At 36.6% G+C, this 27199-nt stretch overlaps 1 protein-coding gene across 2 annotated transcripts in view; it reads left to right on the forward strand.

Annotated features, from left to right (window-relative positions):
- Positions 1-9385: 9385 nt before the first annotated feature.
- The window catches only part of Hr3 (Hormone receptor 3), a 76313-nt gene continuing 58499 nt past the window's right edge, over positions 9386-27199 (forward strand). The window contains exons 1-2 of one of the 2 annotated variants that reach the window (XM_066287012.1): positions 9386-9640; positions 14735-14985. In XM_066287012.1, coding sequence (XP_066143109.1) covers positions 14967-14985 — 19 coding nt within the window. In that variant the 5' untranslated portion in view covers positions 9386-9640; positions 14735-14966. Of the gene's footprint in view, positions 9641-14734; positions 14986-20913; positions 21867-27199 lie in introns of those variants that run through there. The other variant, XM_066287013.1, reaches the window with a different exon arrangement.

The following is a 27199-nucleotide window of genomic DNA, read 5'->3' on the forward strand; positions in this document are numbered from 1 at the left end:
GGAGCTCCGGGCTCCGGGTTTCATCGATCCCGCCGAAATTGCGGCGTTGCCGCATCGTGACACGGAATTTTCCTTTTTTTTTTTATTACGACGTCACACAGTTGGACCGGTTGTGGACAAATTTAAACCACCAACAATGCCATTTAGAATTCATGGTTGAATAGACCTGGATACTTGCTAAATGTGCGGAGTTGATAAGGTTTCATTAAAAACGCAAATACTAGGTTTTTTTCTTTTGCTATTCATCTATTTTTTTCTGTTTCTTATTAATAGTGTACCGTTCGTTTCCTTCTCTTGTTACAGGTTTATTTCAGTGAGTATTCAATGACACTTTTATTTAATTATTGACGTTTTTTTTAATTATCTCTCAGTCTCATAGTGTTTTGTATCTAGATTAGTTGCCAATTCGTTCGTGTATTACCTTCTATTTTTCTCTAATAAACTTTTCACTGTTTATTTTACTTTATTCCTCTTTTTTCTTTAATTCACCTTAATGCTATTTTTTAAGAATATGTACAACTGTCATATTTTCTTTTGTATTTTAGTATAGTTTGTAAACGCCAAAACCGTCAACCTGTTTATTTTCTTATTTGAAAATTACGCACAAACTATACATATCATGCTTACATATAGAGAAATTGCATTTAAACCGACAACGTCGCGTTTTTTATCTTTTGTGTGCCACTTGCGCCATCTAACAGCTACGTGGTTAAAACACGATTGTTCAAATTTGCGTCAGTTGCGGAGTTATCTGTAACTTGTGGTACCCAGTTTTCTAGTTTGAGTCCTTGCGATCAGAAGGCGCACTAGTTCTATTCATGGACCTGATATGGTTTTATGCCAATGACGTCATTAGTTTCTTAAAAATTCCTCAAATTCACAAAATTAACAGTATAAACTACAACTTTTTCTTTGGCATTTTGACGATTATGAATACCGTCTAATTGCGCCCCTGATTTTTGCAAATCGATTTATAAAACTTGAACTGATCTTTGAATACTTTCGAAGCCCCACTGGTTCACTTAGATGGTTTCTCAAAATTTTTACGCTTAGTTTTAAGTAATAACTATATTTTAAAAGAGTATTAAGGATTGACTTAATTATCGCTCCTTCTGGCAGCACTCAATGGTACCTTGGCGAGGAGCCGTTGAGCTCTGACTCTCCACAATTTGAACTAACAGTTTATTGCTCAAGGAAGGAAGGACTAAGAAAAATCATTCAACATGGCACAAATGAACTAGAGAAGAAATACTCTAATTAATCGCAGCAAAAAAGTGGGACAAATAGTCAGTCAAGACTACTTTCCTCTTATGATGAGGAAAAATGCATACTGAAGTAATTTGAATTCAAACTAAAAGTAGAATAATGTGTTCTCAATTTTTTCGTAATGTTCTTCTTCTCAAAATGACTTTAAAAAGTGCGCCACTGGTACTCGACGAACTTAAATCCAAACTAATGGAAAATTAATTACTTTTAACTTTTCCATCTTATTCCAAACTCAACATGTGTACCTGAATTCCTTTTCACTGTCTCCATATTTTGATGGAAAAATTCAGGTAATCTGAGGCAACCTGAATGCAATCTTGGAAAAAATGAATCCTATTGAGCCGCTGTAAGTTCTCTTACCTCCCTAAATTACTACGTTGAAATAGCCAGAATCGCAATTTCAAATTAAAAGCGGAATAATTCCTCTTTAAATTTTTCTTCAATTGAAAGTTTCCTATATAAGAAATTGAAGTAACCTGAACGAACACGCAATCAAACTGAAAGCCAAGGAGTTACATCCAGGTTGTTTCTAATTTTTTTCTTATTTTATATTTGGCTACATGGACAAATTTGAGTAACTCAAACGAATATGAATGTAGGTAAATTTATTTTGGGTTTACACAAAATTTTACTTACACCCAGTGCTTCTCACGTATGTAAACTGAAGCGACAGGGATTAACACGCGTTCAAATTGAAAATAAAATGGATTAGAATGGCAAATGAAAAGTAATATATTAAATTTCGGGAACCATTCGACCCATGAACGGGATATTGAAACTGGACCTTTTGCCTCACCAGGCATATGAACAACATTTAAACGAATAGGAATAAACAAACGGCAAAAGATCTTTTGGTGCATTTGGTGGATTTGGTGCATTTGTTGCATTCGAATTTTAAGAAAATAATAATTTGTTAAAACATTTGAGGGGGTGTTCCATTTTGAAGCCGCACGGTATACTATTCCGTGTGAATTTTCATCAAATTGTTTCTGATTTTAAAGATTTCTACATAAACAAACTGATGTAAGTAGTAAACGAATCAAACTCCTTCTGAATATTCTCTACGTTTCGAGTTCCCTACTCATGGAATCTCAAGCAGTTTCTACAAGCCTAACTGGAAATTGGCATAAAAGAAATGTTCGTCATTTCTGAAAGTCAGAAACAAAGTTCCCTATCCTAAATAAGCCAATAGGACTCATTTGGATGAACTCAAATGTAATCTCGAAGTATTTAGTTGAATTTCTGTGTTGTTAATTAATATTTCATCATATCAAAGTTTTCCAAATGGATAATTTGAAGTAAACTAAACGAAGTTGTGTAACTGAATTAAAATTAAAAATAATCGAACTTTTCCTAAGTTTTCAATGATTTTGTTCAGGTCAATTTAGATTAGTTCGGGTTAGGTCAGTGAACCGGGGCGAACAGAGAAAGAAGACGAAAAGAGAGATAGGAAGAACGTCAACGCCCATCGACGCAGTGGTGACGATGGTGGGGAGTGGCAAAATCTGGAAAGCGATAGAGAAGTGGATAGCTGAAGTAACGAAGGGGGAAGGAAGTGATGAGGAGCAAACGAAGAACGAGAAAAAAGTGAACTGAGGACAACAACAAACGCAAAGAACGGAATCAAGGGAAACAAACGAAAAGGAAGTGAGGACGGTGAGGTCACCTCTACTTGTTTTCTAATTTATATGAGCTAGAGGTTCTCTAGGACGCATTTTTCTGGATTTAAAATCGAAGTCCCCTAGGCGATGCACGAACTAAGGTCAACAGCTCCAGCTCTTTACGGTGTTCTAAACCAACTTAACCACGTGGCTTTGGGCTTCCATCATAACCACATTACGTACCTAATTATACCGTTTGATACAAAAAAACTACGTCCAATATTAAAATCGTTAAACTCGCCATCAGCGTCGTTTACAGCCTGTTCCGGCGCAACTGTACAGCTCGATAATTAAAAATTCTGCCAGTTGTAAACAATTTATTTGTGAATACCCTAAAGCGACGTAACCAGCTCTTAAAATTCCGTTAAAGCCGTGTTTATTTCTACGGTTTAACAGGTTTTTTTCTAAACGGTTGTTAGTTTACACCTTGAAGACTATTTGGGCTTTAAATTCTCGCAATAATTACCGGTTAATTGTCAACAAGAGGTGGAAAAACACCTGAAAAGGAGAGTATCAAAAACACATATGATGGCTCAGTACTAAACGGAAATTAGGCCAATATTTGCGATCACCCTTAAGACTCTAGAAAAGAGACCATTCCACTGAAAAATTGATTTGTGCCTTAATTATATACTTTATTATTAAGTTTTTAAAGAATAAAAACCATTAGTGCCCATCAAAAAATTATTGACGTGTATTTCCACCCTTGGCATCAATGCAAGATTGATGACGTCACTCCGTGTTTTGGCCAAGATTAACTATAAAATCTTTGAAGAATATACTGCTATTCTCCTACAGCAGCCACAAGTTCCTGGATTGTTCTGAGAGGATTCCTTTGACAGTTCACGGGTCTGGGAAGAATATCTCAAGTAGGTTCCCTAAGGTCCATGTCGGGCGACAAAGCAGGCCAATCGAAACTCTAAACACGTTCAAAGTAGTCATTTACTGCTGTGGTACGATGAGCACGGGCATTGTCGTCCATGAAGACAAATCGATCACCATCAACGTGGACATTATGCAAACTCAAAACATGACCTCTTTTCTAACTAGAATTCGACGGCTATCATTGATGAGACAAGTACTCTCATAAAAAAATTAAAAAAAATAATTAAAGCCTTCGGCTAAGGGTGTGCTGTTCACCCCGCTGCAATTGACGAAGCTTGTGTGGAATTGTAGCTGAGGAACTTTTATTGGTTGACGCCATCGCTGACTCAAAACGTCAAAAAAGTTTTTGGTCTTATTTAATGCTGCTTTTAAAATTTTTTTTTAAGTTAACACGGGGGGGGGCAATTTAACGTCACACGGTATAGTAATTGATTGCGTGAATTATACAAGGTGTCTCTGAACATACTGCTATAAAGTCAACCACGAACGCTAACTCTAAAATATGACGGAAATTTCACATAAACATACATGTATCGAAGAGTTCTTCGTTTTCGATATACGGGGAGTGAAAAGTTGATTCCTGGGGATCATTTTTTTATTAGTATTTTCGAAACTGTTCGTGATAAATTAATGAAATTTTATACTTTATTATAACTTTTTGTGCTCTTTCCCAGTCTTCATAAAGAAATTGTCACAATTTTTCAGGGACGGACAATACAGGGGATAACATTTGAAATGTACCTAAACTTTTTTGTGCTTAGCTTTATTAACGATTTTATAGAAAAAACATGAAATTCGAAAATTTTTACAAGAAAAGGTACACTTTTGTTGTAAGTCGAAATCTCCAAAAATTTTCGAAAAAACTGTGATTCAGCAAATCGGTGGATACTATGTTTTATAAAATAAATATGAGGTTTAAAACCCATTTTTCGTCATTTTAATTTATTTTCATTCATCAATATCATTTCCACCGTCAGGTTTTGCTAACAAATATCAAAAATGTTTTTTTGTTGCATTTCACTGCCGGATGAATTTCAAATCTGGTTCCTGTTTTGTGTAAAAATCTTCCAGTTTAATATTTTTGCTATAAAGAATAAGGTCGAGTGCAAAAAGATTATGTACTTTCTAGGCACTACTGTATTACAATATTATCCGAACCAGGAAAATGTGGAAATTTTTTCATAGAGTACAAAATTTCCTTAATTTATCTGTAGATGTGACGAAAATATGCATATAAAATTATCCTCAGGGACCAACCTTGCACACCCTATATATCGAAAACGGAGCGCCTTTCGCTACGTTAATATGAAGTTTTCGTGACATTTTGGGGCCTAGAATATGTGGTTAAATTTATGGCACTATAATCACACTTCGCATGGCGGGCTGACGGAGCCCTTCGCCTTTCTAATCAGTCTTGAGGCGATCTGTTCCATTACTTAGCTTTTCTGTTGAATTTCCTCTGAGCACATGACCGCAGATGGACTTGTATATTTTCGTTACAGTTTTCTGCCGACCTCTTCACTTTTACATATCAGCAGTCGAAATTCTTTAATCCTTTCAGGACTTTCTAATCTCATATTTGTTCAAACGTCCCTAGTGAATTTCAATATTTTATTTGTCTCTTTTCAATTGTGACTCCCAAGTATTTTACGTCCTCATTTGGTTCAGTTGTGTGATCACCGCTATTCACGTCGGTGCTTTACCAATAAAGAATCATTTTTTGACTCCTGCAACGGTTCTCTCTTCTTGACAATGGCGAGCAGGAAAACATGTAAGGCTGGTATTGAATGGCTCGGCAATTCAATGTTACGGTCAATAAATTCACAAGTGAGTAGGTAAAGACAGCAGATTAGAAGTTATCAGAGTGTGGTCCATTAGCGCGAAATTCCTGCGGAATGTAAATGGTACTCGCTGTCAAGATATTTTACTCGTTCGCAGTTGAATTCACCATTGGGCAGCTCCTGCGGGTAGATCTATGTTTATTGGATTAATTGAAGCGAAAAATCTGCGTGTCGTGGATGGTTGGAATAGTCGACGTCTGATATGGGCAAATTGACTGCATTCTTTGCCCTCAATGTTGAGTTCGAGTCAAGGCTGTTACGGTATTCTGAGCAATTGCAGGTTACGTGTGTGTTTATATAATGGGTAAACAGGAAGGTGGAGCTGGAGAGAAGAAGAAACCGTAAATAATTGAAGAAAACATAGCTAATCACTTTTACAGGGATCCCATACAATTCCTCAGTGGTGATTGGCGTGTGCAAGGAAGGGCAATTTTAGGAAGGTATTGTGAGCCGTTTATGTTCCATTACATGCCTAGGCAGTTAATAAGTAGCTGGAGGTAAAACGTTTAGAAACAAATTTCTCTCAACGTTGTGCTACGAGGATTGATACCTGACTTGACACACGGGGAGTTTCATAAACATGGCGACAAACTTTCGGGGGACGTAGAGCTCATTAAAACAAGTATTTAGACTGAATAAAGTTAGATACGAAATCGCTTCATTTATAAGATACAGGGTGTTTAATTTGTATTATTTTTTTTTTAATATTTGAAAAATGGTTTGGGATACGGACGTAAAATTCGGGACACGCTATGGCGAGATAAATGTGCACGTTCCTGGGTAGGCAGAATATTTCCATTTACACCAGTGGCGTCTGTGCGGTCCCTCAATAGGATGTTTTTGATTAAAAAAAAATGCACACCACTTTGTTTAATACGAATATTTTTTTCGTAATATTTCATTAATTCTTAATAAAAAAAAGGTCTCTTAGTGTTTTTGTTGCTCAAGCGGCCATTTTCGAGATAAAAAAAAAATTCTCATTCATGTACACACCAAACAACCGGTATAGGTTTCCATGTGCGCTTTTTTAGAATTATTTAGAAGAACTTAACATTATTTTATTTTAATAGAGATGGAGGACATGAAAACAAACATTTTTTGTTTACTAGATTGGCCGCAGATTATCGATTTTGACTACAAGAAATAAAAGACTCGTATGATAATAAAATGTATAATAATCTAATGTTCTATGTAAATGCGCACAAATCAATATAAAGTAGATAGACACCAAATGATAGATAATTTATTAAAAAAATTCAAAATTTCGGCTATTATATATGTGTATATATAAACAGGATGGTCCACGAATAACGCATGACTAAGCCTAGATATTTTTAACTGTTTTTTTCTTGAGATGTACACAGACGAGCTAGGACTTAATTTTAAAATTACTATCAAAATATGCACAGTGTCCCAAACACAAGTAATTAATCAGAGTTGCATTTTTTAAAATAGGACTCCCTGTATATTATCTAATTTTTTCATTCAAACATTGAAATAAAACTAAGTTTGATTAAGGTTTATGACATCTGCATCTTGAAAACGAAGCGATTTAGGACCTAACTTTATTCGTTTTAAATACTTGTTTTTCTGAGCTTTACATCCTCTGAAAGTTTGTCGGTATATTTATGAAACGCCCAGTATAGATGGCGATTTTTTAAATAAAAAAATTGCCTATATTACAGAAACTTAACCTTAAAAATATTCGTCTAAAGTCGATTTTTTGTTTTGGTGGAGCCGTTTGTAGTGAACGTTTCTAGAGATTTTGTGAACATGGCAAAATTGGCCATCGATGCGCGATTCAATACTTTCATTTCAAAGCTCTTAGTCTATCCAACACCAAAGCGAAGTTAGAGTCTGCTCTGGGGGAATCTGCTCCTTTGTTAACTGCTGTAAATTATTTGCTGGCAGGGTTTAAAAGCGGTCGTACGAGATGTCGAGACGAACTCTGCAGTGATCGACCCGACGACACTCCAGAACTGACCACTCCAGAAATTGCGGTGGTGACAATCCACAAAATTGTACCGGAAAACCGTCAGTTGAAATCGCGCGAGTTGGCAGACATGATGAATATTTCAAAAAGTACTGGACATCGCATTTTTGACCGAACAATTGGACATGAGAAAACTGTGCGCAAGATGAACAAAAACAGCGCCTTGAGAATGTTTCAAGGGAGTGTTTGGCGAAATTTTGCAGCAATGAAGCCGAGTTTTTGCGTCGATTTATAACCATGGATTAAACGTGAGTGACGTGTGTGTCTTCTGTGACGAATGGGCAATAAAAACAGTTTTTGTACATGTACCCACCAAAAGTGCTTTTTAAAGGGGCTAGAACCCCTTAAAGGTGAATTTCTAAATATAGCGCTTTTCGCAATATTTTCAAAGCGGTTTTTGTTAAAGCTATGAAATTCGATATACTTTAATGGGTCGGAATTCGATAATTCTTTTTGTTTTAACAATATCAGATTTTAGTCACACACAGAGGGTCTCCTATGTAAATGTAGCCCTAATTGTTTTATTTGTGACATTTCTGAATTTTCGAAATCAAATTACAGAATCGCAAATATTTTTGAGTAAAAAAACGTCCGTCTATTTCATGTCGTTAGGAAAAATTGTTTTCCAGAAAAATGACTTTATAAATCTGGGCACGATAGTATGAACATCGAAATGCATTTTAATAAATGCTGCAGATACCTTTGTGATCGAAACGTTTTTTTCTTAGCTAGCAATGGCAAGACTAATATTACTAAGGATTTATTACTTTTTCACAACGAATCTTTAAAACCTGGCCTCCGTCCATCCTAATGCATCCTCTAATTTTTTTCTTCGCAGATTTCGATGTCCACGTGAGGGGTCATCAATTCATAAAAACTAAATTGTCTGGAAAACTGCCCGTCCTAAGGAGATCAAATAATTTTTATTTCTAAAAAAATATTTGCAACTCGGTAATTCGGTTTAGAAAAATGAAGAAATGTTCAGGAAAAAAAATTTGGAGCAACGTTTACGTAGGAGCGTGCGTAACCCCGTCCGGGGACGTGGTGTACGTTTTCCCATCAGTCAAAGATATCATTCTTCCCCTTTTCTACATCTCTGGAATTATATATGCGTTTATTCAGCTGGTTTAGTACAGGCTCTGGAGTTAAGCTCTGGAGTTAAGCTTTCAGAATATTTATTTTGTCTTTTCCCGGAGTTGTGCTTTTGATGTCAGCCAATGCTTTGCGGCATTTTGTATGTTTAATTAGCTGGGAGGTGCGACCTAACGGGTCGTTGAAATGGTTGCGAAAAAATTTAATTGCCAGTAATGGATAAACGATCGTCAAATCGAATTAAAGAAGTAAGCGTCCTAAATATCTGCATATAGAAAAACGACAGAGTTAAGTATCTAAGCAGAAGCGGGCGATTAAACGCCTCCCAAGAAAAAGGCGGAAAAAATCCTCCGAGACGCAATCAATTAACCGATAACACCATATCGGCGTAATAATGGACAGATAGTTGTTTTGACAGTACCGCGAATCGGCACCATCGGCAGTAGCACCAAGAAACAACCGTTGGCCGTTGCAGCATCCGCGTTGCAGCAACGGCTCTTTTGGTATATACGGAGACGATACAGTGACGTAGCCGGCAACCCATACACACGGTCCTGCTAAGCTAACTGCTCTTGTACCGCTAACCCAAGAGGACCCGTTAGGCGACGGTATATGCCAATGACCCCTGGTGTATCCTCACCTGGCCTGCCGCCTCAGTCACGGACGTAGCGCGCAACAACAGGTGCTGCTGCCCGGTGCTGCTGTCCACGAATCATCCCCCAAGGAAAACCACCCCGGCACTGGTGGGATTTCCACTCTCGAATCGCGACTCCGGCTTCGGCCGGTTCCGGGATTCCCGCGTGACGTCGGAAAGCCCTTTTTTTTTGTGGACCTCACGTGACTTGTGTGTTTTGTTGTTATTTTTCAAAAAGTGTTTGGATTAACCCTCAATTTTGCAGGAGGTGAGAATCTTCAATCAATTAAATTCAACCGACAAAATTGCTTAGAAATGTAGGATCCTTGACGATGAGGCCCACTTAAAAAATCCACCCTTCTAACTAGCTCCCGTTCAACCCTCATATGGGGAGGAGGGGGCTCTTTCGTGTGGTAAACATACAAAATCTTAGGGTCTGCACAGTCATTCCGGTAGACGGAAGTTAATTTGGTGCGGCATCGAGCAAGGTCCAAGATAAGGGCTAAAACTGTCCTTTTTTTTTATAAAAATAATTATTTTAATTCAGCCTCGCTTTTAAGTTTCTCGTGCAAAAACGTCCATCTTTTTAAAATTAAAAGTTTTTTCAATTACTTTTATTTCTTTTGAGTTAACCCCAAAGACAGCTTGTACTGGGCTTTCATCTTTAATTTGCCAGCCCTTTACAGTCCTAAACTGGAGCTTTCTAGGAGAGCAGTGCGGAAATGTAGCGGCCGCTACATAACGTTAATCGCACATTTTACATTTATGTAGTTTGTTAAGTTGACAAGACGATTATTGTCGTCGGGAGTATGATTGACGGAATATCGCGGTCGCTATATTGCGGCTATATTTTCCTAGGAAACCGTAGTTTTTCCGTCAAGTTGTAGAATAAAGTTTTAAACTTAAAAGTGTTATAATTTCGTCTCTGTTACACGTCTTTTGAGGCTGCCAAAAGGAGGAACAAATAAGTATTGGAAATTATCAAAACACCATCAATTTCACATTTTAATAGAACACCCTGTATATTTCTCTTTAAACCTAAAGTATTTCGGTTTTCTGATTTAAAATATACAGGGTGTTTCCCAAGTACGGTCCGTAATTTGAGTACACTATTTCTTGTGGCATTTAAAGGAAAAAGGTTCCTATAAACTTGTGGCCGGAAATGCTGAGATTCCCGGATGCAGAGTATTGAAAATTGAAAAATTACACATCGTTACTTGAAATAAATTTGGTACCGTCAATGCCAGGTTCATAAGGTTTTGCGTTTATTGCATGTTGATAAAGGCCATTTTTAGTATAAAATCAGTTTTTATCTGCCTCCAGTAGCGTAGTTAAGTGCGAGTCAGGCATAAAATGTAGAACGCCAATGGTTTCTCTTAAACATTTTTATTAATCTCGGGGTCTCCTAACAATTTACAACAAAATAGGTTTCTCGATTTTTTTGCTTATTACTAATCAATTCTTAGAAAAATGGCCAGCACCTACAACAACAATAATAGAAATAATCAGTTTCGACAGAAAATCAAAGCATGTAATTTTTCTAAAAATAGGTCAGTATTACGTAAAAGAATCAAGAGACTTTTTTTGTTCAAACATGTTAAGAGTTCAAAAACGATAAAAATGTTAAAAAATCCATTGGCGTGCTACATTTTACCATCACTGACTCACGCTTAACTACGCCATTGGCGGGAGATAAAAACTAGTTTTATGCTAAAAATGTAGCTCTTTACCAACGAACGATAACTGTAAAATTTTAAGAACCCAGCATTGGCCGTTCTAATTTTATTTGAAATAATAGCATATTTTTATAAAATTTCAACACCCTGTATTTCGGAGTCTAAACGTTTCCGCCCAGATATGTAAAAACTTTTTCTTTAAATACTATAAGAAATTGTGTCCTGGAAGATACTTAGGAAACATCCTGTATATTGTGGACGCAGTATTCAAATCCGCTGTTCGGTATTGGGATCTCGAAAACCGTAACAAACCCGATGCCAAGTTGATTAAATTGAGGCAAACTTGCGCATTGTTATATCGAATAAAATTGCTTTCCGGCTAGTTCAGGGTATAATTGACAAAAATTGAAATTCGTTCAAGTTGTTTTTAGTTAGTTCTGGACTTATTTAAAGAGATGTTTAAGAATGAATGTCACGTCCTCATTGGCGCTTGTTCTCTACAAGACAGAGTAATCGAATTTTTAATACGACGTTTCAGGCTTTCAGAGTCTTGCGGCAAACCACACCTAACACTTTTCCCTTTTGTTAAGTATTTTTATGATAAAAGAAATATTTTTTTAAATGACCATGTGCTTAATACACAACGCGATGAGCTCTTACAAAAGAGATTAAAGCCTTTCAAAAAATGCGATAAAAATATCAGGTCCGTATTTAAAAATTAAGCCGGTGATAGTTTCGAAAATCCAAAACTTTGGTGTACAAATCTACTGTTAACGGCCTATAGAGAGAAACAAGGCCTGGTTGGAAGTGATATTTATTTTTAAAAATATCTTCAAATCAAAAATTGGATTTTTTCGAACATTTTCGGAACGAGTCTAATTACTTAAATACGCAAACTTGCCTGAGTTTAACCGATTTCACACCTCATCAGGTTTTCGAGATCCTGATGGTAGGCAGCGAATTTGATTTAAATCAATTCAAGTTATTCAAAATAAATTAATTCAAGAATTAAAATAATGAGCTCTTGAATCAAGTCAAGTTTAGAAATTTTATCTCATGTAAAAATATGTGGGAAATCTCTTAGCTTCCGACATACAGGGTGTCAAAACTTGAGAACGTTTTTGTATTTTCAACAGCTTTTACAGTTTTTGCAAAAATTCACAGACATTTTTACTTTGAGTTACTGTGAAATGGCGAATACTCATGCACATTGGCGTGTTCTCTGTCCAAAATTATTGCATTGTTCGCCGTTTCGATATTTTTTAATGGAAAATTTCAACGTGGATGAGGAAACGCAAGAATTTCAATAAAATTCCAATTGTACCAAAAATTTGCAGGACACAAAGGGCGATATGTACAGAAAGGATGGATTCTCGGGAATTATATTGGAATAATTTGAGCAAAATTGTACATTTTAGAATGAGGTATCGATGACAATTTGTGACGTTGCAAGAAAAATAGGTTAATTTTATTCATTAAATTAAATTTTTGAGCTTATTTGTAGAATAATTCTTTTTGCACCTAGAAATACACCTGGGAACCCGGGTACTTTTGCAAATAATTAGAAAACGTTGGCAGGCACGGAGAAAGATAAGAAATAAAAAAATTTTAAATTGAATGCAAGATACGAATGTTGACAAATAAATGCCAATATCGTATCGCAAAAAAAGTATGATAACGATTCCAGAAAAATGTTACTTTAAAGATATAAGCAAACAAGGCAGACGTATCTGTGTATAGTAAAAAATAGATGCTTCAATTAAATAACATATTAACGTATTATAATGGGTGCGTTTAAATTCATCAGTAAGATATATTATATTTGCTCGAATGGAAGAAATAAATGTCTTCATTGTAGTTTTGTCTACATTTCTATTAAATAAATATAGCGTTGAAATAAAGCTTCCACATGGATCGAATTATTCTTTTAGAGATGTGAGAATATCAAATTCTTGTGTTGAGTAAAATCTCGGATGGTAACCTTTAGGTAAGAAAATATTTAGGATATATACTTTATGTCGTCAGGTTTGATTCAGAAATCATTAGCGATCTTCAAATTCCTACTTAATATTTTCAAAACTTTAAGAGCTATAAAGAAAAAAAATTGCGAATGAATTTTAACACCCTGTACATCTAACATTTTTGAGAAATAGTAATTCCATTTTTGCCTTTAGTTCTCTATATGCTCAAAGAATTTCTGGCTAGCGAATTGGCGTACCGTTTCAAGATACTCTGCGCACATTAAAATTCAATTTCAATTTTACTGTAGCTTCAGGTCAAAGAAATTCTGCTTTGGCAATAAAAATTGCATTATATTCCTTAGGCAGTAAAAGTAACATTTTAGAGTTATTTTGCGTCATTAAAACAATACTTTTTTTGTAATTTTCCCTCTCCGATTTTTTTATTTTAATATTTTATGACAGCTATAATTTTTAACTTAATTTTCTCTTCCCATGTTGAATTTCTCTCTATAAAATCTATAGTATCATTTTACCGCATTTCGTTCACTCTTTCGATCGATTGAATTCAAATTTTGTAATTTCTATTCCCAGTTCTTCCCTCCATGATTTTTTTTCCTTTGCAGCCTTCTTCATGTTATTGCCAATTTAATTTTGAACCCGATAATTTCCCGCGCTTTAATTTTTTACGATTGGGCAGTGCTTCTGTACAGCACCGATTACGCGAAAGTTACTTTTCCGCGCTCACTGGGAAGCGCATTTTTTCAATAAATCCAGAAGTAGCAAATCTACGTTTGATTCCTCAAATGAAAATGCCCATTTCGGCACATTACTGAATCCCGACTTGATGTATTCTGCAAATGTTGTACCTAAAATGCGCATGTGCGTTTCGCGCCTTCCCCTCCTTGCCCCCGTGCGGGAAAGTATCGTTTTCTTCACTCGTCACGTGTGTTACCATTCGGAGTTTTAAAAATTCTTGCTGTGTATGTCAAGCGAAACTTTTTTTCTTGGGTATGGATGGGAAAACACGTAGATAGCTGTCGTTTATTAAAATGATCAATTCCCATGCCAAATGCGATAAAATCGAGTGATTCGAGCCACACAGCCGCACTTTACCAACAATGTAATTTTATTTCCTCGTACATATCAGACAAGAATAACGAAGAAAGTGCTTATTTAATAGCTAACGCAACAACATTTACATTTCTCGAAATAATTCCAGCAATTAAGTGACTAATAATTGCCTATGTAACACTTTTTCCAATGCTGAGCCAGCGTGCACGTCCTACAAATATGGAAATGCTTTAACCCAATCGTGATTTTGCATTTTATATTAGACAGCATGACTGCAGGAAAAAATGTTAAATCGTCATCAAATACATTAATTATTTACCAAGATAAAACAATGTGAATAACCCCAAGAATATCTTACAACATCTGATTGGCTGGAACTAGACCCTTCTGTCCACTAATGGATAAAATGGCAATTCGCACGATTCGGGGGAAAGACGTTGACCTTTCGTGTTGCGTGAATACCGAAAGTGTCTTTAACATTAAAATATCTGATTACGCTGGGTTTTATTTGGGCGATTAATCCTCATTAAAAGCACAGGGGGAGAAGGAAGGGTGGCTTGTGTAATAAGGTAGAGAGGGTTGTTGCTTTGCGGTGATTAGTATGAGGAATTCGCAGCTGCCAGAATTAACTTTGATTTCCCATTTTTCTTTTAGTCGAACCCATCGAGATGATCTACCAGACGTAGAAACAACCGAAGTGAAGGCAAAATGTTTCGTGGAACTTTTGGGACTTTTAAAAAGAAAAAGGACTAACCTGGCTCGGGCACTGGACAATTAAGTTTCTGTTACTTATTATTAAGGGTTTGAGGGTTTAAGGGGAATATTTAGTACAAATAGTTTTAGTTTCTACTTTGAGTCTGTGAACAGCCCAAGAGGGAATGCTACGATGCCCAGCACTATAAGAGGTAAGAATTTTAAATTCACTCAATAGTTGAAGAAATCTGAGGTGTAGGCAGGACCGTGTAAGAACATCCATAATTTTTTTTTTTTTTTTTTGGCTTTCGACATAAAAATAAGAAACTTAATGGACGGTCATCAAATACCGTTTCTCGAATTGGAGAATAGCTGTAAAAGGACACACCTCGAAATTTCTTTCCAAATTGCGGCTTAAAACGTTGTTTACGCTCGTGGGTCCAATATTAAACAGCCCAGTGGCTGATGGGTGATGGCCATTTGCATTCGATTTCCATATATGCAGTCGATCGATTGTTCGCACATTAAAATTCATGAAGTAATGGAGTTTGTAGATATTTAATGAAGTAAATTAAATTTAATTGAAAGGTAATAATAATAAATTGGTGGTTGCTTCATTCTCGATTTAGCCCTTGTTTTTCCCGAGGAAGTGCATTCATAATTTGCAGCAGAATTACAGGAAATTCTAGATTTTTCGGTGATCATGATAAGGTATCTCGTAACCTCTGGAAAGCTGAATCACGCTCGCATTTCACTTTTATGCTCTGAACGCCGGAAATTATTGTAAAATGGTGAAGTCGTTTCTGAGACTTTCAATATTTTATTCCGTCGACCGATTACTACCAAGTTTCTTTAACGTACACGGTGGCTCAACAAAAATTTTGCCTCGCGAGTTTCGGTATTTAAAATAAAAATGTATAAAAACGCTCGAATGATTCGAGGTGAGCAGTTTTTCGTTGTATTTTCAACCCCTGAGCAGGGATAACAATTACCCCTGAGGATTCAAACGAGGAGGGGTGGCAAGTGATACCTCATTTTGATGGTAGTTTCACCCTGATTATAATTTCCAAGTGTGGAGTCACTGCTATTATCCTCGTGAATATGAGACCTCGTCAAAACCTGACGGGAAAGACTTCTAGTTGACCATTCATTATGATTACATTATTTTATGGTTCGTGGATTCCACCAAAATACACCCGATATCTTATGTAAAGGAAGACAACGCTTAGAACAAAATTTATTTCCTTGTATGGAGGTCGTGTTCATCATTTAATAATTAGATCAAAAGAGCAATATAAACCCTTTTCTCATTTACCCTCTTTTAATAAGGAGAAAATAACAAAAAATAAAACGTACCCTTTAAATTTGAGGGGCAAAACACGTCTCCGTCAAAACGATTCAGTGATATCTCACGTTTAAAGGTCTTCCTACCCTCACTTTGAAATCTGCGGCTCTTATTGTCATAAATTAATAATTAGCCAGAAGCTTTTTTCCCAAAAATTTGACAAGCTGTCATATCAAGGGAGATAATGACAATGTCTTCCATCTTCGAGATTATCAACACGATATAACTATCTTTAACGATGTATCATTCGACAGCCCTTTCTATAAAAAATATTCAGGATAAATGTCACGCCTGCTCAGAAGTAGAGGTGAAGGGTTGAAAATACCTTAAAGAATTGTTCCCGTCGAATCAAAAGGCGAAAGGTCAGAGCGCCTTTGCACATTTTCATTTCAAATATTGGAAACGGAGGTGCGACATTATCATTGGTCCACCCTGTATACAAAAGCAATTATTGATGTCCCCCGCTAGTACATGATTTTGAACGTGTTCTGATTGGTTTGATGCAGTTATTTCGAGGCATGACAGTTTGCAATTGTCTATGCTTGACAATTGACATGTAATCGGCATGTGTCAGTTATAAAGATTTCAAGTTTTGATTTTGATGTCGATGGATTGATCTTTAGCACTGTTGAAAGGCCGGTCCCATTTTAGCCAGCCGGCATAAATCTAAATAGATCGTCTCGTGAATTTCTCATTGTGCTGAACTGCTTGAATCTAATAGGAAATGTGCAATTCCAGAGAAATTTCCGTAGAAATTTGAACATTCCTTCAATATTCAACCTTCAAGAATCTCAGAGTTCTACCTCAATATCGCACTCTTTACTAAAATTGATAACAAAAGCAAATCGTACGTCTTAAAAGCTGTCAAATAGCGCGTGTTTACCAGTCGAAATCCTCCCTATTTATCTTTGTTGCGGTGTCATTTATCGGTAAACAAATCCGTCGTTTCACGATAGTGTGAATCGGACTTCAAATGCAGCGCAAACTCTTTAAGAATATAAATTTCGATCGTTTTGAACGTAACGAGGGATTTTCCAATAGTATGACTATATATACGGTGTGGTTCCTAAATGTTAGCCAAAAATTTAGGGGGCGATTTTTTGAGTAATCTTGAGAACTGTTTGCCCTTGACGATTTTAGGAAAAATACTTTGTTCCCTACACACAAGCTGATAAATGTTTTTCTGAAATTGATTAAAAGATACAATAATTGTTCAAAATTAATGCCGCCATCTTGGATGCATGCTTCTAATTTTCTCCTTGTCTTCCTCGTCTTTCAAATATACCAGAATTGTTTTCTATTGAATTGCACCCATCAATTATGCGATTTCTCAAATCTCCCAGGTTTCCCACCGGATTGGTGTAAACTAATGATTCTAAATTACCCCATAGGAAATAGTCCAGGGTGATCAAATCCGGGGATCTAGCCGGCCATAAGTGAGGTCCCCCACGACCTATCCAGCGATTTCCATATGTTTTCCGTTAAAAATTGGCAAACAATCCTACTAAAATGCGCTAATGCTCCTTCGTGCACAAACCACACTACATTTCTGGTTGCCAATGGTACATCTTCAAGGAATTCGGGGAGTGTTTGTTCCAAAAAGTTACGATAAACTGCGCCTGTAAGTCTTTCTGATAGAAATAGTCGTTCAATTAGCCAATTACCCAACATTCCAACTCAGACGTTTAACGAAAATTGGTGTTGAAAATTAACTTCTAGTACTTCTTATGGAGTTTCTTCGGCCCATGCATGAATGTGATGAAAATTTCTAGAGGCAATTATCTAGAAACTTGCTTCATCGGCAAAAAGAATCAACGACAGTAGTTGCGGAATTTGCACTAATGTGTGCAAAATCCATTGACGAAATGCAATTCTTAAGAAAGAATCTGTAGCAAGAAGTGCCTGAACACCTTTGTATGTGATACAGGTATAACAAATTTTCCCTCAAAATCTTCCACGCATTCTCATTAGTAATATCCAAAGCCCTTCCAATTTTTCTAGTAAAAGTATCTCCTTTTCCTTCCTTCCTTCCTAGCACATTTTCTTTCAATTCTGTCACTAGTCTTCCTGCACCTCCACTTCCTTTTAATGTACCTGTTTCACGAAGATGTAGATGAATCCTTTCGAACATTTTTCAATTGGAAATATTACAGGCCGGAAATCGTTCAATGTAAAATTGCCTGATCCGTAATGAATTTTAATCGGCATGTCCATACATGAACTGCATGTCAGTCATCGTAGCATTCGTACAAGTATTCATGATAAAAAAAAAGATTGAAAGTAACAAATTTGGAAACGAACTCAAATTAAATGACGTTCAACGTGTTTACTAGTGTTGTTTTCAAGAATCATCCTATCTCGCTACGCTCATTTTAAACGCACAATAAACATTTATGGCCTTGTGTCTAGGGAACAAAGCATTTTTCCCAAAGTTGTCAAAGGAAAAAAAAATTCTTAAAGTTACTCAGAAAATTTCCCCCTAAATTTTTGCCTGACATTCAAGAAACACCCTGCATATTCCAGTTCGTCAAGTAAATAGCCATTGAAATTTGAAAGTATCAATCAATCAGCAGGTATAAAAATTTGCTTTTTTAAGCGCTACCTGTACCGAAATCTTGCCACCTAACAGTACCTACACGGGACACCCGATCCTCTGCATCTGGCACCGGGTGAATTCGAGACGCGAGGCCCACCTGAAGGATAGCGTGGGAGTATTATCTATTATTTCCTTACTAAGCGTATTCAAGGTCTATGAACCATGCGATATGACGTAATTCGACACTGATTTACCCTACGAGATAAATGAATGTTGAGTACAGCCCTGACATGGGAGTGACAGGCAAGGAGGCGTTTCGCTCCCTGGCTATTGCCCTTTGCCTCTTTTTTTCGGCCACGTAATTACGTGGAAATAAGCGTCTCGAAGTTTTTTTAAAGTCAAATTTACGAGATCATGAAGAGACCGCAATAACTGCAGCCGGATTCCTCTTGGTCGTTTTATTTGGTTGCTGGTCGGTAGAGATTCGGCACCGCAGGCTTCGGTTGCCCATTATGCATGATTTTTGGCGGTTTGGCCGGTCGCCGACCTTTACAACGCACCTTTTTTGTGAGAGAGCAGAGACCGCAATGATGGCCATTTCGCGATATTGGTTAACTCTTATACTTGTGGTATTTGTAGCCATTCAAGTACTAAAATATATCCTCATTCCGACGCGAGTATAATATAAAGTTCATCACCCCGTATACTTCTGGCACACGCACTTTCTTACGCGATCAATTTTTTCCTGTGAACAGAGACACGCAACGCTCCCCGAATGGGTTGCCCATGGATTCGATCATATTTATCGCGTTTGGCTTGGAATGACATCCTGTATAGGATCAAGTTGGAGTGAGGGCTTCGGATGGGGCTAAAAATGTGTAGTCAGAAATGAAAACAAAATAATACCTCTAATCTTCCAAATGTTTTTATAACTTACAATATTTGATAATGATAACTCTTAGATCAATCCTCCAACAGAGATAGAAATCGAAGAATGGTAGAATTGTCCTGAGAAATTTAGCAGAAAGAAGTTTTCGAAGCCAAGAAAGGATGCGACTCTATTTTTATGCATGTGCAGGTAAAATGTATTGAATCAACGCAGACAGAAAACAGAAAGAAGAAAAGATTTCCAGCACTAGAGACTTTTTCCAAATAGCTAGAGAAGCTAATTCTTCGAGAATATTTTTTGAGGCGAATTGGGCTGGTCTAGAGATTCATTCATGCAAATATTCAGAAGGTAGAGCAGTTCAAAGAACAAATAAGGATGCGTAGCAAGGTTAGAAATCTAATACCGAATAAGAGAATATTAATTATCGATATTGATGCATTTTTCTTCAAATTGTTCGCTATGTCTAGAAGCGAGTTTCTAAAAATTTGTGATGAAATTATATTAATAAACAAAAATGAAGGGGGAATAAATTATGAAACAAACATGGCTCCAAGAAATCACTTTTTGGGAAGGAAATAGCTTGGATCAAAGCAAAGAGGAATGAAGCATTTTAATTAAAAGAAGATTTAAAAAACACACATAAAGAAAAATAAAAAGCAGGTAAGTTGAAGATCAGTACAAAGTCGATATGCATCAGGAGAAAACGGAAACCTACACAAAAGAAGGTAAACAAGATTTCAAACAAATAGGAACAAGTTTATGCTAAAAATATGAAACAAAAAGGAATTCGCGGGTGGCACCTTCGGATAAAATTAAAGACAAATCTGGACAAGAAAGAGCACTTACAAAACGTGAAAATTGCAACGAAAAAATAATCAAATTTTAGTGCTAAAATATTAAGAGATAAAAAGTGGAATATATAAAAATACATAGAGCCTTGCCTAAAAAGAGATTATCATCAAGATCAAATTATTTCCGGTTTCTTGGGCATTCTCCAACTTTTCACACCCCATACAGAGAACTACCGCTTACCCACTAACCCATATTTTCATTCATTTTCACCCTGTACATGTGAACGGTGACGTTACGGACTAACCCTGTGTCGAATAAAACAAACCGGACCGTTGCCAGATCTTCTTTGGAGCCATCTTTTAACGATTTTTTTACCGGATATTTTGCCCTCGCTGAATGAGAATAGCGGAAAATTTGGCAACACAGGAGGGTTTCCGGTTAAATTTGTACATGTCCGAAAACATGCGCGCGTCCCTGAATACTTCCGCATGTTGGGAAACGTCTTCATAGATTTTCCCCCTTGTAATCCCGGCTCGACGCTTCACCCCCTGCCGGTGGAAACGCGAACTAAACCACAGCGTACACAAATAATACAGACTTAATACATAAAAACGTGAAAATTTTCTACCGGGTTTCGGAGTATTGTTGAGTTTCGGCCCTGCGAAGGGTAGTTTTTCCGCCCTAAACGTGAAAAGGGCAAAAGAGGGTTACCGGCAGCACCTACGCGCTTAAATCGATTTAAAAAAATTATTGATCAAAGAAGCAGCAAACTCTCTAGTGTGGAAAAGACATGACGACGTTCAACCCTAATGTGTTCGGTTTTTTGTGATTCACTTTTGAAGTGTTTTCGTGTCCTAATCGGTACCTTAATATCTATATATGTTTTTCACATAGTTTATCTATATCCACGTTGAGTTCTCAGATCTCTAATAGTTGTTGTTAACTACCTTAGTCAAATTCCAATTGTTTATTCGTCACATTTTTATCCGAATTACGTACTTAAACTTTCGTTTTCCTATGTCTGATTCAATCTACGGTAAAAGCAATATTAAAATTAAACACACAAAAATTAGTAAATAAATTAAAACATTCTTATAAGACTGTTACCCAGACTGATCACCATCGGCTTGACTGAATTTACACCAGAATTTTTAATTCCAATTCGGTGTTTAAAGGGCGTTTTCGGTGTTTTTTTACTTTTGCAATCTTGATGTTCGACACGTTACGGCTTTATAAGCGACAAAGCGATTTTGATAAAAATTTTTCTCGATGCATCGGTGTCAGTAAGGTAAATAGCGTATAAGTCAACCTATAGTCGCCTCTTATATAACCGCGAATCAATCGGGAAAACTGGCGGCCCAACAAGAGAACCAAGTCATCACCATCGAGCTGCAGGAGGTGGAGGATGCCCCTGCGAACCACAGGGAACCCACACCCCCACCTGCACCGGTGTCCGCACAAGAGACGACGGCTTCGACGAATACGTCCTCCAGATCTACAACCACCACCTCACCCCCTAATACTATGACAGGTAATTTACCCCAATAGTAAAAAATTTCCGGTATAACTCGTTGATGTATGATGGACATATTTTAAATTAATAGAGATTTCTATTGAGGATACGCTCGACATTAAATTAATGTAAAACTTGAGAATAAACTAAGCCTAGATGACTGTATCGGGAGGATAACCCCCATAGAAGTAAATACAGGGATTTTAACTCTTATTTCGTTTCCATGGGAACTATCCACCGGGGAATGTTATTATCACTAGGTGATGACCCTAAGGCAATATACCACCTAAAAGTTGGTATCCTAATTATGGGATAGTGAACGATCAATTTCACAATAGCGCATGATTTCAAATTTTATTTTAAGGACTGTAATCATAAACCTAACCCTAAACGAGCTTTACACAGGGTGTCACAGAAATTGATAATATAAAGTTCGTCAACAGTGGTGGAAAGACGGGTGTTGAGGATCTACTGATAATTCGATGAAAAAATTAAACACGTTAAAAAAAAAGAAAAATGATCATCATTACGGTATGGAGCACCGAATTATCGACCAAGTGTCCTTTGATATTGTTTTTCCGTTCCGCCTTGAATTCGAGTTTTGCGATTTATTACACCTGAGAAGGCTGTAGTTGGGCTGTGATTTATAGAGTGATTTATAATTCTAATATAATAGTATGTCATTATTCAATGAAAATCACATGCACAATAGAATGTTTAAATATTCTTGAATTTTCCTTATTAGGGCTCCGCTCCTTATCTGTTTTTTAGGCAAATTCTCTCTTATCGAAAAACTCTTATGTCCTTATAGAATTTCCTTCGCATGACACCAAATCGTTTTCGATCTCTTTATATAGTTAGTATTAAATTAATTGCACTTCACTGGTTCTGGGTTGACCAAGCAGTGGCGCCCTTCGGAATAATACGTACGAATATTCCCAAAGTAAAATGTTAAAACACGGAAAAATGATTATCAACAGCTTTACCGGGACCGTTTCAACGATCCACTCCTTAGCTCTCTCATTTTTTCAAGTAAAATTTCGGATTTGACAGCGCCATCATGCAATCGAAAAGTTCTCTATATTCCAGAGGCGTATGGCGGAACATTTATGTAAATTTGCAAATTTTAAATTTTGCTCATGTAGATGGACAGGCACTTATAGTGGACGCCATTCGTTATACTCCTTGACCGTTTTCCTTTTGCACGTGGTTCTGATTACGGTTGACAGATGGCGAATTCAGGTATCCGCCCCAGTACACAGTGCACACTCAACACGGCTATATAGCTGCACTACGTGATTGTCCTTGTCTCACTATGATGTTTGGTGACATGTTAGATGGATGCATTTAGCTTTCGCTCGCTCCACGTTGCCTCACTGATGCGAGTGCCCGAATTCGTCATCTGTCTCTCGCTCGAATGCGGCTTGCCTGAGAAAGTTAATTTAAGTTAAAAATCAAAGAATTTAAGCGAGAGGTGTTTTACGGCCACCCGACCAAGTAAAGTTTTTCGATGGTTCGCCGAAGCCTTTTACACCCCTTACTAATGATTTTGGGGGTAGTGGCCGACAAATCAATAATTTTGACACCTCGCTGAACCTTTGGTTTCCAAAATAACATCTTCCGGCTGTCTCGGAAACACGTTAGCTTCAGCTAAGTTATTGATAGGGACATATTGAGCGTAACTGACTAATACCAAAAAACATTTGTCATCAAAATTTTATGTTTATGTTCAATTTTTTAAGTTTTCTCGCTGATTAATCAACGCAACACGTAATGCTTTTAACGCACAGCTTAAGGATAGTGCTAATTTTCTAAGGATCATTTAGAACGGGTTATGGATATTTCGTACGTGGTCGTGGGAAACAACATACCACTTAATAGTTTTTGTTGTTTGCTGTACATTAAATTTCTAATTCCAGAGGATACTAGAAGGAAATGGAACAAAAAAGACACGAGCTAAAACGGAAAACGAGGGTTCCATCATTTCAAATTTGTTGTTTGGCACTCAGGGAATGATAGATCATACGTCGATCGATCTATCATTTAGTTTCTCTCCATTCCCATTTCATAGACCCATCAGACCATCTCAGGAACCGTTAGACGTATACAGTTATAGCCATTTTTTGCATAGTCAAGTATCTTCGTCTATATTAATCTGAAGTCAACCGCAATTCTGTCATATTTTGCAAATTTTCGATGACGTCCCGGAATCTTGTATTCAAGGACACTCAGCGCGTTTTAGTTCCAGCTTCTTCTACATTCGAGCAGTTTTTTAAGGTTTATATGTTATTCTTCGAGTTACTTCTACGATCAAATAAATTATTTAGAAGTGTCAGTATATACATTCCAAGGCACCCATCGAATCCAGTGATTTTTCCAGTGGAGGAGATCCGAGAACCAACATAACGGATCTAGTTAGGAGTGACAAGACTCATCATCCTAATGTGAGTGGTGAAATATCGATACACAAGGAAGTTGGAAGAAAGAGCCTACATTTCCCTTATCCAACCGATAATTAATTATAGACGACCATCGGCAGCGGCGGCCATGAAAACCATTTCCAATTAATATCTCACGGTACCGCCTTATTAAGGCAACAATATGCAGATGCGCCAGGCTCTATCCAATCATTATGCAACATTACTCAATAGTGAGAAATGAAATTACGCACACACATCGTTTATTATGGGAATCACGATTCGGCCTAACCGGCTGACGGATAGCGGTACCACCGCACTGGGTTACCAGCGCCTCCTGGGTACAGTTATACAGCCCGTTAGGTTCGCTGTTTGACGGTACGCGCCGCGCCTTTGTGCCGTTTTACCTCTTTCGATTCTTCGTCTTCTTCTCTCCATCTTCTGCCGTTTAGTCCAACAAGGTCGTGCCGCAGTTGGCACTGGGTGAATAGATCGTTGACTTTTGCCATGTCGGTGCCGTGTAAATATGAGGTGTGACGCTGTAATGTGCTGTGAATGAGGTTGTAGTCATTCTTGATTACGAAAGGAGAGGCTGTATCAATAGAATCTTTTGTCTCAAGAAATGCCTTTTGTTAGATCAGGTGTTTGATCACCAATTATCCATTTCCATCAACTTTTCACAATCTGGAAAGTTCTGATTAGACTCCTCAATTTGCATTAAAATGAAGAAATCTTAATCGGCTTCAGTGGAACGAGTTCAAGTAATTCAAAACGTTATGTTTTAAGACTGGTGAAGCTTTTCATATAACCATTAATAAAAGCAAAATGAGATGCGAAATGAGATAAGTTAGGTACCTCAACACATGAATAGATAAAATTGAAATTCAGAAGTTGGACAGTTGTAATATATTCCCCCCGATTTCAAAACCGTTTTCATTTGCAAGTTTTTCCATATCATTTCAATCACGAAAATTGGTGAACTGAAGCAAAATTAGCTGGAAATCGAACAAAATTCAAAACGTGTTTAACTTTCGTTGCGTCATTGTAAATATGAGTTTATCAATAATCTAAGAATTTAGAAATTCAGAAAATATGCGGTTAACTCCATTAGTTCAAAAAGTGATTAAATAAAATATAAAAACAATAAAAGATGGTAAGGGAATGAGAAAAATATATGATATTGAAAAATTAGATTGACTTTGGCACAGCGTATCATATTTTAAACCATTTTTGATACGATGATGATTTTCAAAAATTCTATGGTTTGTAGGTGACATCGTACGTCCGGAAATTGGCAAACCTTCAAATTCGGTGACATTTTCAGGGAAATGATTCAGGATAAAAAAACAAAACAACTTCATTGTGCAAATATTAAAAAATAAAAGAGAAACGTAAAAAGCAAAAAAAAACAAACCACAGACACTTTAAACATTTTAAATGAATCTTTTTTCATTACTTTAAAATTTTCTACGTAATTTTATATATCTCAGCGTATTTAATACCTGCGAATAACTAATAACAGTGCATGTATCATAATAGTGTTCAAAATTATTCAAATAGAGCTCAGAAAAGAGAAAAATACCAACTAAGAAACTAAGAACATAAATCTGGGAAAACATGGCAAAGAGAAACTGGTAGAACGTGGCAATAAAACACTGGTAGAACGTGGTATGACTAAAGCTAAAGACATGCAAATAAATAAAGATGAAATCTAGCATTAGTATGTACTAAATAATGTGCAAAAGTGCTTTAGATAACCCTAAAATGAAGCACATTAAAAACTGAAAAATAATTATAAGATTATGACCTAAAAAAATTGATCAAATTAAATAAACTAAGAAAATAGGAAACTAAAACTTTGGACGCGAAACTCAACAATTATACAAAAAAGGGGGTCAAACGAATCAAGAGAAATAAAACATTTGAAATCCAGATCAAAAATTTAAATAATCTCAACAGATTTTTAAAGCAAGTTCGACGTGGTAAAAATAACGAAGAAACGAAGATATATCAGATATATGTATGTATATGTAAGTCTTCCTAGAAAATAAAGATAAAATAAAAAATCCAAACAACTAATGGAGGATTGACTTTTGACAAACAAATATAACAATTTATACAAACAACTGACAGATGTTGACAGTACCACACACAGCTGACATTACACCCCGTGCGGTCACATAGCACTATTTTAAAACTGGATTCATTTTCAATAAATTTGTTCGTGTTCAGACTCTTTTGAAATTGACAAACAATAAGTTCAAGTTAAAATGTTATAATTGTTTATCATTGTTACAAATATTATCTTTTATCATTGTTGCAATATTTGGCCGGTGTGTACCTTTCCTATGCCCATGAGTAACAGAATCTTGCAAAATAGTTTAAAATTGTCCGAAAACACGCACGCGCAGCAGAATTCGCAAAAAAAATCACAAAACAATGAGCTTAAACCTGATGATTACGAATTTCATAGCTCTCAATTTAATTTGAATATGACCGAATGGAACAGAATTCGCAATTCTTCAGTATATAGACCTGGCTGAAACATTAACTCGCCCACCAACAGGTATTTTCTCCAAATTTAAAAAACCGATAAAAATCGCATAGCAATCGTGCAACGTCGCATTAAGCCAAGAATCCAGCCGTGCGTTGCAGGAACGCCGTTTCGTGTCCGCAGAGTAGGCGAACTTTTCATGTGACGTCACTGCTCTTCCGCGTACGTCACGCGAGGGCAATAAACTGCCTTGAAAGGTCGGGTTTGGATAAAACGCGAGTCGTACTGCCGCTACCGTCCGCTAGATGGCTACACTGCAATTCATGCGATTCATTAAGAGATCAGTATTCTGCCATTCACAGAGAGATGGCGATACTATTGAAATTACTTTTATAATATTTGTAACGTAATGATAATCTGAAAGTAATTATTATAATTGT

Source organism: Euwallacea fornicatus, chromosome 10, assembly GCF_040115645.1.
Source record: "Euwallacea fornicatus isolate EFF26 chromosome 10, ASM4011564v1, whole genome shotgun sequence".
Lineage (NCBI taxonomy): Eukaryota > Metazoa > Arthropoda > Insecta > Coleoptera > Curculionidae > Euwallacea > Euwallacea fornicatus.